Raw genomic sequence first — 13,912 nt, 5'->3', positions numbered from 1 at the left:
GTATGCATTGATCCTGGGCTGGGGGGTCCCGGAGAATTCCACCCCCCCTTCAGGGGTCTCCGGCCCCCCCCACTGCCGCTCTGTGCTGTAAGGCCCCCCCCCCAATCCCCCCCCCCATCTCAGTGCAGGAGGGGCCGTCGGTGCTGACGCTGCTGTGGGTGGCTGGGAGGGGGGGGACGAGGGGGGGGGGGGGCCATAGCTGAGCGGTTGACAGCAGTGGCGCAGCCGCCGCTATTTCTGGTCCCGCGAGAGCAGCTGCGTGGGGGGGGGGGGCGGTGGTGAATGACCCCCCCGGGATGAACCGAGGGGGGGGGGGGGGGTCCGCTAAAGGGGAGACGGGCAGTGAATTGGGGGGGGGGAGGAGGGGGTGGGATGGTGGTTGGGGGGGGCAGTGGGGGGGTGATTTCCCCCCCCCCCCCCCCCCCATCATGGCACTGAACCCCACGCGGGGGGGGGGGGGGTGGGGGAGGTGGGAGAGGAGGGAGGGGCACCGGCAGGTAGTCGACGTCACGACCCCGTGCGTGACGTCACGACCCCGTAGTGACGTCACACCCTTAGGATGCTGCCCCTCTCCCCCCCCCCCCCATCATGGCACTGAACCCCACGGGGGGGGAGGGAAGGTGGGAGAAGGGGGGGGGTGGGAGAGGAGGGGGGGGCACATCCAGGTAGTCGACGTCACGACCCCGTGCGTGACGTCACGACCCCGTAGTGACGTCACACCCTTAGGATGCTGGGGCCCCCCCCCCCCATGCAACGCCCCCCCCCCCCATCCGCGCCGCCCCTCATCCCACCTCCCCACATCCCCCCTCCCTCGCTGTGGCCCCCGCCCCCCTTCGCTGGGGCCACGCCCCTCCTCCTCCGTGGCCCACGCCCCCTCCCCATCCTCCCCCCCCCCCCATCCCATCGCTGCCCGTTGCGGCGCTGCCCCGCTCTCCGGCCATGCTGCGCTGCGGTCCTGCAGCGAGCCCAGCTGCGCCGCCCCGACAAGGGGGACAGGCAGAGCGACCCCCGTTGGCCAGCCTGACCTTCCGAGGTGAGCCCCACAAGCTTTGGGGGTCGCCGGGGGGGGGGGGGGTTGGAGTCCCCAAATCCACGTGGAGCCGCCCCGCTCTGCGCCCCCCCCCCCCCCCCCGGCCCCTCTCCCCAAATGACGGGAGGCGGAGGTGGGCGCCGGGCTCCTGGGTTTGGGGTTTGCGGGAGACGCCGTTGATTTTTGGGGTTGGTTGGCGGGGGGGGATGGAGCCCAAACGGGTGATGGCAGCTGCGCCTTTGGGTGCTCCGAGGGGGGTCCTGGGGGGGGGACCCCGAGTTTTGTGGGTGAGAAGCGCCTGAGAGCCGGGAGCGGGGATCCTGAGGGGGATTTGTGAATGAAGACCCTATGGGGGTCCGTCCCATTGCTGGGGGGTCTGGGGGTTTCTTCATCCTTTGGGATGGGGGTTCCATGCCCCTAAATGCAGGGGAGCCCCCCCAGGTTGGTGCCTGAGGACCCCAAGAGTTGTGAATGGGATCCCTTGGGATTTATGAAGGGGAACCCCAGGATGTGAGCATGGGGAGCCCTCAAGTTTGTGAATGAAGACCCTATGGGGGGTCCGTCCCATTCCTTTGGGATTTGAGGGGCTGCCCATCTTTTAGGATGGGGGTTCCATGCCCCCAAATGCAGGGGAGCCCCCCCAGATTGGTGCTGAGGCCACCCCAAGAGGTTGTGAATGGGATCCCTTGGGATTTATGAAGGGGAACCCCAGGATGTGAGCATGGGGAGCCCTCAATGTTGTGAATGAAGACCCTACAGGGCTGCATCCTATTGCTGGGGGGTTTGAGGGGCTGTGCAGCCTTTGGGATGGGGGTTCCGTTCCCCTAAATGTTGGGGAGAAGCCCCCAGGTTGATGCCTGAGGACCCCCCAGTAGTTGTGAATGGGAACCCTGAGATCTGAGCATGGGGAGCCCTCAAGTTTGTGAATGAAGACCCTATGGGGGTCCGTCCCATTGCTGGGGGCTCTGGGGGTTTCTTCATCCTTTGGGATGGGGGTCCAGTTCCCCTAAATGTTGGGGAGCCCCCCCAGATTGGTGCCTGAGGACCCCCCAGTAGTTGTGAATGGGAACCCTGAGATCTGGGCATGGGGAGCCCTCAGGGTTTGTGGCTGAGGACCCTATAGGGCTGCATCCCATTGCTGGGGGCTCTGGGGGGCTGCCCATCTTTTGGGATGGGGGTTCCATGCCCCTAAATGTTGGGGAGCCCCCCCAGATTGGTGCCTGAAGACCCCCAAGAGTTGTGAATGGGATCCCTTGGGATTTATGAATGGGAACCCCAAGATGTGAGCATGGGGAGCCCTCAGGGTTTGTGGCTGAGGACCCTACAGGGGTCTGTCCCATTGCTGTGGGATTTGAGGGGCTGTGCAGCCTTTGGGATGGGGGTTCTGTTCCCCTAAATGCTGGAGAGCCCCCCCAGATTGGTGCCTGAGGACCCCCAAGAGTTGTGAATGGGATCCCTTGGGATTTATGAATGGGAACCCCAGGATGTGAGCATGGGGAGCCCTCAAGTTTGTGAATGAAGACCCTATGGGGGTCTGTCCCATTGCTTTGGGATTTGAGGGGCTGCCCATCTTTTAGGATGGGGGTTCCTTTCCCCTAAATGCAGGGGAGCCCCCCCAGGTTGGTGCCTGAAGACCCCCAAGAGTTGTGAATGGGATCCCTTGGGATTTATGAAGGGGAACCCCGATATCTGAGCGTGGGAAGCCCTCAATGTTGTGAATGATGACCCTATAGGGCTGCATCCCATCGCTGTGGGATTTGAGGGGCCATTTCGGGTCCCCCCCCCCCCGATCCCACACACCGATCACCCCATAGCAGTGGGGCGACGTGGCTCCCAGCCAATGGGAAATGGCCGTTTTTAGGTAAAGGAACCCAAAGCGAAGGACAGGAAGGAGCCGAGGGGCGGCGCGGGCCCTTCCTGCCGCGTCCCAAGGGGGGGGTCGGGATGGCAATGGGGTCATTGGGGTCAATGGGGCCGTTGGCAGGCGGCCGCCCCGCTGCTATGGGGTGCGGTGCCGGATGGAGGCCGCCATGCTGGGAAATCCCATAATAGGAAGAGCGGCGGCCCCAAGGCTGGGATGGGTTTGGGGTCGAGGTTTGGGGTCGGCGTTATTGAGTGCTGTGCTGGGGGGGGGGAGGAGCTCGGCCCCATAGGCGGCAGTGGGGCGGCCCCAAAGGAGTGCTGTGGGGTCTGTGGGGCACTGAGGGGCAGAGTGGGGGATCTGTGGGGAAACTGGGGCACAGTCTATAGGATCTATGGGGGAATTGAGGCCCAGCCTATGGGATCTATGGGGGAATTGAGGCCCAGCCTATGGAGTCTGTGGGGGAATTAAGGCCCAGCCTATGGGATCTATGGGAATTGAGGCCCAGCTTATGGGATCTATGGGGAAACTGAGGCCCAGCCTATGGGATCTGTGGGGGAATTGAGGCCCAGCCTATGGGATCTATGGGGAAACTGAAGCCCAGCCTATGGGGTCTATGGGGGAATTGAGGCCCAGCCTATGGGATCTGTGGGGGAATTGAGGCCCAGCCTATGGGATCTGTGGGGAATTGAGGCCCAGCCTATGGGATCTATGGGGATTGAGGCCCAGCCTATGGGATCTATGGGGAAACTGAAGCCCAGCTTATGGGGTCTATGGGGCAATTGAGGCACAGCCTATGGGATCTATGGGGGAATTGAGGCACAGCCTATGGGGTCTATGGGGGAATTGAGGCCCAGCCTATGGGGTCTATGGGGGAATTGAGGCCCAGCCTATGGGATCTGTGGGGGAACTGAGGCACAGCCTATGGGGTCAGTGGGGAAACTGGGGCACAGCTTATGGGTTCTATGGGAAATTGAGGCACTGTAGGATCAGTGGGGCACTGAGGAATAGGGTATGGGATCTATGGCATGGTGTATAGGGTCTGTGAGGATCTGGTGCCTTGTGTATAGGATCTATAGGGATCTGAGGCACAGGATATGGGGTCAGTGGGGAAACTGGGGCACAGCTTATGGGATCTATGGGGAAATGGAGGCACTGTAGGATCAGTGGGGAGCTGAGGCACAGCCTTTGGGATCTATGGCATTGGGTAGAGGATCTATGGGGACTGAGGCACAGCATATGGGGTCAGTGGGGAAACTGAGGCACAGCATATGGGATCTATGGGGAAACTGAAGCCCAGCTTATAGGATCTGTGGGGGAAGTGAGGCACAGAGTGTGGGATCAATGGGGAACAGGCACAGTGTGTAGGATCTATGGGGAAAGTGAGGCACAATATGGGATCTGTGGGGAAACTGAGGCATTGTGTGTAGGATCAGTGGGGAACTGAGGCACAGGGTATGGGGTCAGTGGGGAAACTGAGGCACAGTGTATGGGATGTATGGGGAATTGGGGTGTTGTAGGATCAGTGGGGAGCTGAGGCACAGGATATGGGATCTATGGGGAAACTGAGGCCCAGCTTATGGGATCTGTGGGGAAACTGGGGCACAGGATATGGGATCTATGGGGGAATTGAAGCCCAGCCTATGGGATCTATGGGGGAATTGAGGCATGGTGTGTAGGATCAGTGGGGAACTGAGGCATTGGATATGGGGTCTATGGCATTGGGTATAGGGTCTGTGAGGAACTGATGCCTTGTGTATAGGATCTATAGGGATCTGAGGCACAGGATATGGGGTCAGTGGGGAAACTGGGGCACAGCATATGGGATCTATGGGGAAATTGGGGGGCTGTAGGATCAGTGGGGAGCTGAGGCACAGCTTATGGGATCTATGGGGGAACTGAGGCCCAGCTTATGGGATCTGTGGGGGAACTGAGGCACAGCATATGGGGTCAGTGGGGAAACTGGGGCACAGCCTATGGGATCTATGGGGAATTGAGACACAGCCTATGGGATCTATGGGGAATTGAGACACAGCCTATGGGATCTATGGGGAATTGAGGCACGGTGTGTAGGATCAGTGGGGCACTGAGGCATAGGAAATGGGATCTATGGCATGGTGTATAGGGTCTGTGAGGATCTGGTGCCTTGTGTATAGGATCTATAGGGATCTGAGGCACACAATATGGGGTCAGTGGGGAAACATATGGGATCTATGGGGACTTGGGGTGTTGTAGGATCAGTGGGGAGCTGAGGCACAGCCTATGGGATCTGTGGGGGAACTGAGGCATTGTGCATTGGATCTATGGGGAAACTGAGGCACAGAATATGGGGTCAATGGGGAAACAGGCACCGGATATGGGATCTTATGGGGAAACCGAGGCACGGGAACTGAGAAACCCCATTGTGTGTCCCACTGGTGCATGGGGTGGGAGCTGAGTTTAGGGCCGTTGCCACGCGCCCCCCTGTTTGTTGTAGGGGTGAAGAAGAAGACGAAGGTCATCAAGAACAGCATCAACCCCGTATGGAACGAGGTGAGCGCCACCCTTTTCCCCCCCGACCCTATAAGGGATCCTATGGAAAACCCCATTGCAACCGGGGCTCTTCTCTCTTTGTAGGGTTTCGAATGGGATCTGAAGGGCGTCGCTTTGGACCTCGGCTCTGAGCTGTGCGTCGTTGTCAAGGACCATGAGACCGTGGGGAGGAATAGGTGGGGAGAAGGGGGAAAAGGGGGGGAAAAGAAGGGGGAAAAGGGGGGAAAGGGGGGAAATGGGGGAAAGGGGGAGGCTTCGATCCCAATATTCCCCCCCATGGCTCCGATTTGCAAAGCCTGGGGCGTGCACTTTCGTGCACGCCCCAGGCTTTGCAAAACGGAGCCTGGGGGGAAGATTGTGCAATTTAGGATCAACCCCCCCTTGGGGTCCCCCAACCCACCCCCATGTAACCCTGCTGACCCTACAGGTTTTTGGGGGAAGCTCGTGTTCCCCTACGGGATGTGCTGTCCTCAGCCAGCTTGGCGGCGTCCTATGATGTGCCTTTGTTGGATAGCAAGAAGCAGAACACTGGGGTGAGGACGGGTGTGGGGATGGAGGTGGGGTGGGGATGTGGCAATGGGGTGGGGAGTCAATGGGGTGGGGAGTCAATGGGGTGGGGAAATGGCAGTGGAATGGGGGCACAATGGGATGGGGGCACAGTGGGGTGGAGATTCAATGGGATGGGGGCTCAATGGGATGGGGACTCATTGGGATGGGGACGATGGGATGGAGGCTCAATGGGATGGGGGCACAATGGGATGGGGAGTCAATGGGATGGGGGCACAATGGGATGGGGGCACATGGGATGGGAACTCAATGGGATGGGGGCAAAAGGGGGTGAGGGCACAATGGGATGGGGGCACAATGGGATGGAGACAATGGGATGGGGGCACAGTGGGATGGGGAGTCAATGGGATGGGAACTCAATGGGATGGGGGTTCAATGGGATGAGGACTCAATGGGATGGGGGCACAATGGGATGGGGACGATGGGATGGGGGCAAAAGGGGGTGAGGGCACAATGGGATGGGGGCACAATGGGATGGGGGCACAATGGGATGGGGAGTCAGTGGGATGGGGGCAAAAGGGGTTGAGGGCACAATGGGATGGGGCACAATGGGATGGGGACAATGGGATGGGGGCAAAAGGGGGTGAGGGCACAATGGGATGGGGGCACAATGGGATGGGAGCACAGTGGGATGGGGAGTCAATGGGATGGGAACTCAATGGGATGGGGGCTCAATGGGATGAGGACTCAATGGGATGGGGGCACAATGGGATGGGGGCACAATGGGATGGGGAAATGGCAGAGGGATAGGGAGTCAATGGGATGGGGATGTGGCAATGGGATGGGGACACAGTGGGATGGGGGCACAGTGAGATGGGGGCACAATGGGATGGGGGCACAATGGGATGGGAACTCAATGGGATGGGGGCAAAAGGGGGTGAGGGCACAATGGGGTGGGAACTCAATGGGATGGGGACACAGTGGGATGGGGACAATGGGATGGAGGCTCAATGGGATGGGGACGATGGGATGGGGAGTCAATGGGATGGGGGCACAGTGGAATGGGGAAATGTCAGTGGGATGGGAACACAAAGGGATGGGGACATAAAGGGGTGGGGAAATGGCAGTGGGATGGGGACTCAATGGGATGGGGACTCAATGGGATGGGGGCACAATGGGATGGGGGCACAATGGGATGGGAGCACAGTGGGATGGGGAGTCAATGGGATGGGAACTCAATGGGATGGGGGCTCAATGGGATGGGGGCTCAATGGGATGAGGACTCAATGGGATGGGGGCACAATGGGATGGGGAGTCAGTGGGATGGGGGCAAAAGGGGTTGAGGGCACAATGGGATGGGGCACAATGGGATGGGGACAATGGGGTGGAGGCTCAATGGGATGGGGACGATGGGATGGGGAGTCAATGGGATGGGGGCACATGGGATGGGGACATAAAGGGATGGGGAAATGGCAGTCGGATGGGGACAATGGGATGGGGAGTCAATGGGATGGGGGCACAATGGGATGCGGCAATGTCAGTGGGATGGGAACACAAAGGGATGGGGAAATGGCAGTGGGATGGGGACTCAATGGAATGGGGACTCAATGGGATGGGGGCACAATGGGATGGGGGCACAATGGGATGGGGGCACAATGGGATGGGGGCACAATGGGATGGGGATACAATGGGATGGGGAGTCAATGGGATGGAGAGTCAATGGGATGGGGACTCAATGGGATGGGGAAATGGCAGTGGGGATGGGGACTCGATGGGTTGAGGACAAGGCAGTAGGATGGGGACACGGCAGTGGGATGGAGATGTGGCGATGAAATGGGGACACAGTGGGATGGGGACGTGGCACTGAAATGGAGACATGGCAGTGGGATGGGGACGTGGCACAGGGGTGGAGACTATAGGATGGGGACGTGGCAATGAAGTGGGGCCACAGTGGGGTGGGGACGTGGCAATGAAATGGGGACACTGTGGGGTGGGGACACAATGGGATGGGGATGTGGCACTGAAATGGAGACATGGCAGTGGGATGGGGACGTGGCAATGGGATGGAGACTATAGGATGGGGACGTGGCAGTGAAATGAGGACAGAGTGGGATGGGGACGTGGCAATGAAATGGGGACCCAGTGGGGTGGGCACACAGTGGGATGGGGGCATGGTGATGACATGGGAACCCATTGGGATGGGGACGTGGCCGTGGGACGGGGATGTGTGATGACTCTCCCCTTTCACCCAGGCTTCCCTCATCCTGCAAGTCTCCTACACCCCTCCTCCGGGCGCTGCCCCCCTCTTCCCTCCCCCAGCCCCCCCCGAGGCAGCCCCGGCGGCGGTGGCAGAGCCCGACACGCTCACCGGTAATGCGGGGGCTGCACGGGGGGACGCGTCCCCCATCGCCCACCCCACAGCGCCCGGGGACCCGCAGCAACCTCCCTGCCTCCTGCCTCGCGCAGAAGCGGCCACAGAGGAGGAGGGGGACGACCAGGCGGCCACGGGGGACGAATTGGAGCCCCCGTCCTCGGGGCTGCCGGGTTCGGAGCCGCCCTCGCTGCCCCACAGACCCCCGGCTCCCCGCGGCCGTGGGGTGAAGCGCAGGAGGAGCTCGCCCAAAAAACCCCTGTCCAACAAACCGCAGGACTTCCAGGTGAGACCCCTGGTCGCTCAGAACTCAGCCTGGGTGTCGTCAGCTGCGAGCTGACCCCAAGGTGTCCCCTTGAGGCTGGGCCGACCCCCTTCTTGTCGTCGTCCCCCCCAGATCCGGGTTCGGGTGATCGAGGCCCGGCAGCTGCCCGGCGTTCACATCCGCCCCGTGGTGAAGGTGACGGCGGCGGGGCAGAGCAAGAGGACCAGGATCCGTAAAGGCAACAGCCCCCGCTTCGACGAGGTGAGGAGGGAGGGAAATGCAGGACGGGGCACGAAGCCAAACGCACCCAACCGGTCCAGCTCTATTTGAGCCACCTCAATTCTGGCAGCTCGGTTCTACCCGGTGCTTATTTTGCTGTTCTTCGGTAGCCTGACCCTTGGGCGCATGAGCATGGAGCACCTTTACAGCCGTGTTCTTCATTCGGGCAGCAATTCTTGCCCCAGCTCAGCAGCACAAATAGGTTTCCCCCTTCTTTGCCCGCATTCTCCACCAAAAAGCATCACAGAGCTGCTGGATCGATCCGTGCCCGTCACAGGGGGGCAATAGGCCCCTGCCCTCCCCACCCCAGCCCCACAAAAATGGGAAGGAAGGAAGGGAGAGTAAAAAAAACCAGCAGCAGCAATCTATGGAGGAGAACTGCTTTTACTAACGCAATATAATACAAACTAATTGGAATTGAGACTAATAAATCAAATAAGATAGGAGACAGAAAGAGCCTGAGGCCGAGTCAAACCTGCAAAGCTTGGAACGGCTGGGAAAGCGCCTCCAGTGCCAGGCAGGAAGAGACCAACCCAGGCAGAAGGGCCAGATCCCACGAGCTCCATGACGTACAGGGATGGGTACCTGGGATTGGGGCCATTGGCGCTGCGATGCCCGATGCACCACGTGATGTTTTGATGCTGAGAACCCAACACATAAAAAAAACCCCAAACCCCATAAAAGCGTGACGTTGAGCATCGCCCCGGTGCCCCACGCTGGGAGCGCCGCGCTCCATCGCCCCTCTTCCCCGCAGACCTTCTTCTTCAACGTCTTCGAGTCGCCGGCCGAGCTGTTCGACGTGCCCATCTTCATCACGGTGAGCCCCCCGCGCCGTGTCCCCACCCCCAGCCCGGCCATGTGGCTCTGCTCCCCCCCCCCTGGGCTCACTGCTCCTCCTGCAGGTCCTGGACTCGCGCTCTTTCCGGATGGACGCGGTGATCGGCGAGTTTCGGGTAGGGATCCGGCCCGTCTCCGTGTGATGGGTTGGTGGTTGGGCTACAATCTTGGAGATCTTTTCCAGCCTTTGTGACTCTGATTCCGGGAGCTGGGATGGGTTGGGGTTGGATTTGGGGGTCCTGAGGGGCTCCTGTAGCCTTTATGCTTCCGTCGTTGAGCGATTCTGTGTCTGGGCACAGGAGGGGTTCAGCTCGATGACCCTGGGGGTCTTTTGCAACCAGAATAATCCCATAATTGAGTGGATGTACAGGTGATGAGGTTGGACCGGATGACCCTGAGGGTCTTCTCCAACCCAGACGATGCCATGACGGAGTCATGGAGGCGATGGGTCGGCATTGGGACTCAATGGCCTTGGGGGGTCTTCTCCAGCCCGAATGATTCAGTGCTTCTGTGGGCGGTGATGGGTCGGTGGTTGGACTCGGAGATCTCAGGGATCATTTCTGACCTTAACAGCACACTGATTCTATGATTCTCTCTCTCTGTGTCTCACAGATGGACGTTGAGAGCATCTACTCGGAGCCCAGTGAGTTCTGTGTCCGCCCCCATAGGAAAGGCAGAGGTGTTCCCCTACCCACCGCCCCTTCCTGGGCAGTGTATCCACACGGATTCATTTTGGGATGAGGCCCATAAAGGAGGGACAAAGTGACGCCTGTTAAACGTTTCCCACCCCATCCCTGCCAACCGTGACAATCAAACACGGGGAGCTTAGCAGCCAGGAGGCCAGCAGAGGGAATTCAGCGCTGCCCCATCACACCACCCCTTGTCTCCCCCAGAGCATGCGATCCTCAGGCGGTGGCTGCTGCTCTCCGACCCGGAGGACTTCACAGCGGGGGCAAAAGGGTACCTGAAGGTCAGCCTGCTCGTGCTGGGGCCTGGGGATGAAGCTCCTGTGAGTATCGGTGCTGGGGGGCTTCCAGCCGCCATCCGGATCGACGCGTTGAGCCGTGGGCCATCCCACAGGTGGAGAAGAAGGAGGTCTCCGAAGACAAGGAAGACATCGAGGGGAACCTCCTGCGTCCCACGGGGGTCACCTTGCGAGGGGCTCAGTTCTGCCTGAAGATCTTCAAAGCTGAAGATTTGCCCCAGAGTGAGTGGCGGCTCCGCGCCGTGGCGCTCGGTCTCGATGCGGGACGGAGCACCCATGGGTGCTGCACGTCACAGCCCACCCAGCAGAGCTCTCCCCCCCGCAGTGGACGACGCCGTCATGGACAATGTGCGGCAGATCTTTGGCTTTGAGAGCAACAAGAAGAACCTGGTTGACCCCTTCGTGGAAGTCAGCTTCGCGGGGAAGACGGTGAGTGGGGCACGGTTGTGTCCCCACTGGGGCCTGGGGCTTCCCAGCACCGAGGGGAGACCCATCCCTGCTCCCACCCCTCCAGCTCTTCTCGAGGATCCTGGAGAAGAATGCCAACCCGCAGTGGAACCAGTGCCTGACGCTGCCGGTGATGGTGAGCGCCGTGCCCACCCCTCACCGCCCCGCCGCCCCCCGGCCGCACCGCTCACTGCTCCTCTCTGTCCCCAGTTCCCTTCCATGTGTGAGAAGATGAAGATCCGGGTGACCGACTGGTGAGCCACGGGGAGGGGATGGGGTGGGACCCCATAAAACAGGAGGAGCCGTGGAGGGGGATGCGCTGATGGATCGGGGGGCAGCCGGGCTGCGCTGAGACGTGCGCTGCCTTCCAGGGACCGTCTGACGCACAACGACGTCGTCGGCACCGCCTACCTCTGCATGTCCAAGATCTCTGCGCCCGGCGGGGAGCTGGAGGGTGAGTGGGGGGTGGGATGGGGGGCTCTGTGCACGGCCCTGGGGAGGGTGGTGCTCGCAGCTGGAGCTCAGCGTTGGCTTGGAAGAGGGAACGGGCAGGGTGGGCTCTGACCACTGGGGCAGAAATGGGGGCATGGGTGGGGGCGTGATGCTGGCTCCATCCATCCCATGGTGGGGATTCTGTCCATCCCATGGTGGGGATTCTGTCCATCCCATGGTGCTGGCTCCATCCATCCCATGGTGGGGATTCCCTCCATCCCATGGTGCTGGCTCCATCCATCCCATGGTGGGGATTCTGCCCATCCCATGGTGCTGGCTCCATCCGTCCCCTGGTGGGATCTCCATCCACCTCCTGATGGTGGATCCATCCATTCCATGGTGCTGTCCCTGTTGATCCATTTCGTGGCGGTGGCTCCATTCGTGTGTCCATCTTGCATGGTGGTGGCTCTGATTATTCTGTGCAGTCTCGGTTCCGTCCATCCTGCGGTGACGGTGGTTCCGTCTGTTCTGTCTGGTTGCTGGCTCCATTCACCCTGCATGGTAGCTCTGTCCATCCCATGGTAGTGTCTACATCTGTTCTGCATGGCGGTGGCTCTGTAAGTCCTCTGAGGTCGCTCCATCCTGCACGGTGACCCCATCCATCCCATGGCGGTGACTGCACCCGTCCCCTGGCCTTGCGCTCTGATTTTTTGGTGGCTGTCCCTCCTGGCTCGTGGTCCTGCAGACTTTCATTCCTACTGTGGCCATAGGAAGAGGTTGCTGCAGAGCTGCGTTGCGCAGGAGGTTTTGCATCCTGTCTCAGTCCTTGTGCGCTCTGCAACCCCCCTGGAGGGCTGCGTGGCCGTGTTGCAGCCTCCCTGCTTCTCTGTTGGCACCGAATCCCCCAGCAACAGCATCTGCTTTTCCCATAGCCTCCTCCTGTCCCACAGCCTTCCCTGCTCCTCCTCCTGACCTCTCTCTGTCTCTTTACGCTCCAGATGCGTTTCCTGCTCTCGCGAAGCCTCTGAAAGCCTCAGACTGTACGTCCCCTTAGAGCCTCTTGGTTTGTGGGCACTTGGGTAACTTCTTTAGGGTGTGCGGTGCCTGGGGAAGGGCTGCGCTGCCATCCCTCCATTTTGATTTTGGGGTGCCCCCGTTGGGCAGTGGCGGTGCTGGAGGTCTCGGGGTGACGATGCGTTGCACACTGAGCGGTCGGGGTCTGCTGTTGTGCTGGGAGCTCAGTGCACGTGGACCTGGCTCTTCGCTGCTCGTTTGCTTGAGGTGTCCAGAAGTGAGCAGCGCTCACGGCTCACGCTGCCTCGTGGCGCAGCGCAGCCCTAAATCCACGCAGCTCCCGGCCCAGGGATGCTCTGCACAGTTGCCAGCACCTTCCCTGTCCTGGCCAATAGGTGTTTGCGGGGACGTGGCGCTCCGCCATGGGTCCCTGACGTCTCCTTTCCTGTGCCGTGCAGTGGACGACGGGCTGGGCTTCCTGCCGACCTTCGGCCCGTGCTACATCAACTTGTATGGCAGCCCCCGCGAATTCACCGGCTTCCCCGACCCGTACGAGGCGCTCAATTTAGGAAAGGTGAATCAGCCTCTTCCCAGCACGGCCCGAAATAGATTAACCTTCCTTCCTTCCTTCCTGCTTCTGCTAACCCTGCCTGGCTTTGTTAGCAGGAGCCCACGCCGCACGCTCCGTCCCCGCTGGCTAAACTCCTCCCGGCACTGAAATAGCGCCGCCGCTCTGACCTCTGCCGCGAAGCCAACGAGAGCAGAGGTGGGGGTGAAGGATGGGGCGATGGCTGCTGACCCTGTCCTGCTCTACCCCAAGGGCGAGGGCGTCGCGTACCGCGGCCGGGTGCTGCTGGAGCTGGAGACCAAGCTGGAGGAGCACGGGGAGCTGAAGGTGGAGGACATCTCTGCGGATGACGTCCTGCGGGTGGAGGTAACGGGGCTGCTGCGCTCTGATGCTGGCCGTGGAAGGGGGATGTCTTGCAGCTGATGGTCTCCTGGAGGGCGTTTTCATCCCAGGGTGCCCACCTTGCTCTGTCTGAGCAAACCGTAGTGCGGGTGGATGTGCAGGAGATTCGCTTTTAAAGAGCAGCCATCCCGTCGGCAGCAAGTTGGATTTGGTGATCCTCGCAGGTCCCTTCCAGCCTGGGTTCCCCTGTGACCTCGAGTGCTGTTGCAGATGCACTCTTGATGCTCTTTAGAACTGACCTGCCTTTCCCACGCGGGTCGCTCCAGTCTTCTCCTCTGTTAGATTGTTCCTAAACATCTCACCCCAAATTCTGTCGACGCGCATCACGTTCTCCTTTCCTGCGTTAATCTCTTCCGTCCCAGTGGCTTTGCCATGCTGCCAC

At 60.6% G+C, this 13,912-nt stretch overlaps 1 protein-coding gene across 10 annotated transcripts in view; it reads left to right on the top strand.

Annotated features, from left to right (window-relative positions):
* The window catches only part of DYSF (dysferlin), a 73,320-nt gene that overhangs the window by 3,457 nt on the left and 55,951 nt on the right, over nucleotides 1–13,912 (top strand). For 2 of the 10 annotated variants that reach the window (XM_048941705.1, XM_048941703.1), the window contains exons 2-18: nucleotides 5,368–5,423; nucleotides 5,508–5,599; nucleotides 5,851–5,956; nucleotides 8,183–8,300; nucleotides 8,397–8,587; nucleotides 8,699–8,827; nucleotides 9,600–9,662; nucleotides 9,748–9,798; nucleotides 10,295–10,325; nucleotides 10,576–10,691; nucleotides 10,763–10,889; nucleotides 10,993–11,096; nucleotides 11,182–11,250; nucleotides 11,325–11,368; nucleotides 11,486–11,568; nucleotides 13,019–13,134; nucleotides 13,381–13,494. In XM_048941705.1, the coding sequence (XP_048797662.1) occupies nucleotides 5,368–5,423; nucleotides 5,508–5,599; nucleotides 5,851–5,956; nucleotides 8,183–8,300; nucleotides 8,397–8,587; nucleotides 8,699–8,827; nucleotides 9,600–9,662; nucleotides 9,748–9,798; nucleotides 10,295–10,325; nucleotides 10,576–10,691; nucleotides 10,763–10,889; nucleotides 10,993–11,096; nucleotides 11,182–11,250; nucleotides 11,325–11,368; nucleotides 11,486–11,568; nucleotides 13,019–13,134; nucleotides 13,381–13,494 (1,610 nt within the window). Of the gene's footprint in view, nucleotides 1–926; nucleotides 1,034–1,236; nucleotides 5,424–5,507; nucleotides 5,600–5,850; nucleotides 5,957–8,182; nucleotides 8,588–8,698; nucleotides 8,828–9,599; nucleotides 9,663–9,747; nucleotides 9,799–10,294; nucleotides 10,326–10,575; nucleotides 10,692–10,762; nucleotides 10,890–10,992; nucleotides 11,097–11,181; nucleotides 11,251–11,324; nucleotides 11,369–11,485; nucleotides 11,569–12,544; nucleotides 12,587–13,018; nucleotides 13,135–13,380; nucleotides 13,495–13,912 lie in introns of those variants that run through there. The other 8 variants (XM_048941699.1, XM_048941695.1, XM_048941702.1 and 5 more) reach the window with 6 other exon arrangements.

Source organism: Lagopus muta, chromosome 4 (assembly GCF_023343835.1).
Source record: "Lagopus muta isolate bLagMut1 chromosome 4, bLagMut1 primary, whole genome shotgun sequence".
NCBI classification, from domain to species: domain Eukaryota; kingdom Metazoa; phylum Chordata; class Aves; order Galliformes; family Phasianidae; genus Lagopus; species Lagopus muta.
Note: the sequence above shows the minus strand (reverse complement) of the source record. Positions and strands in the feature narration are given on the sequence as shown.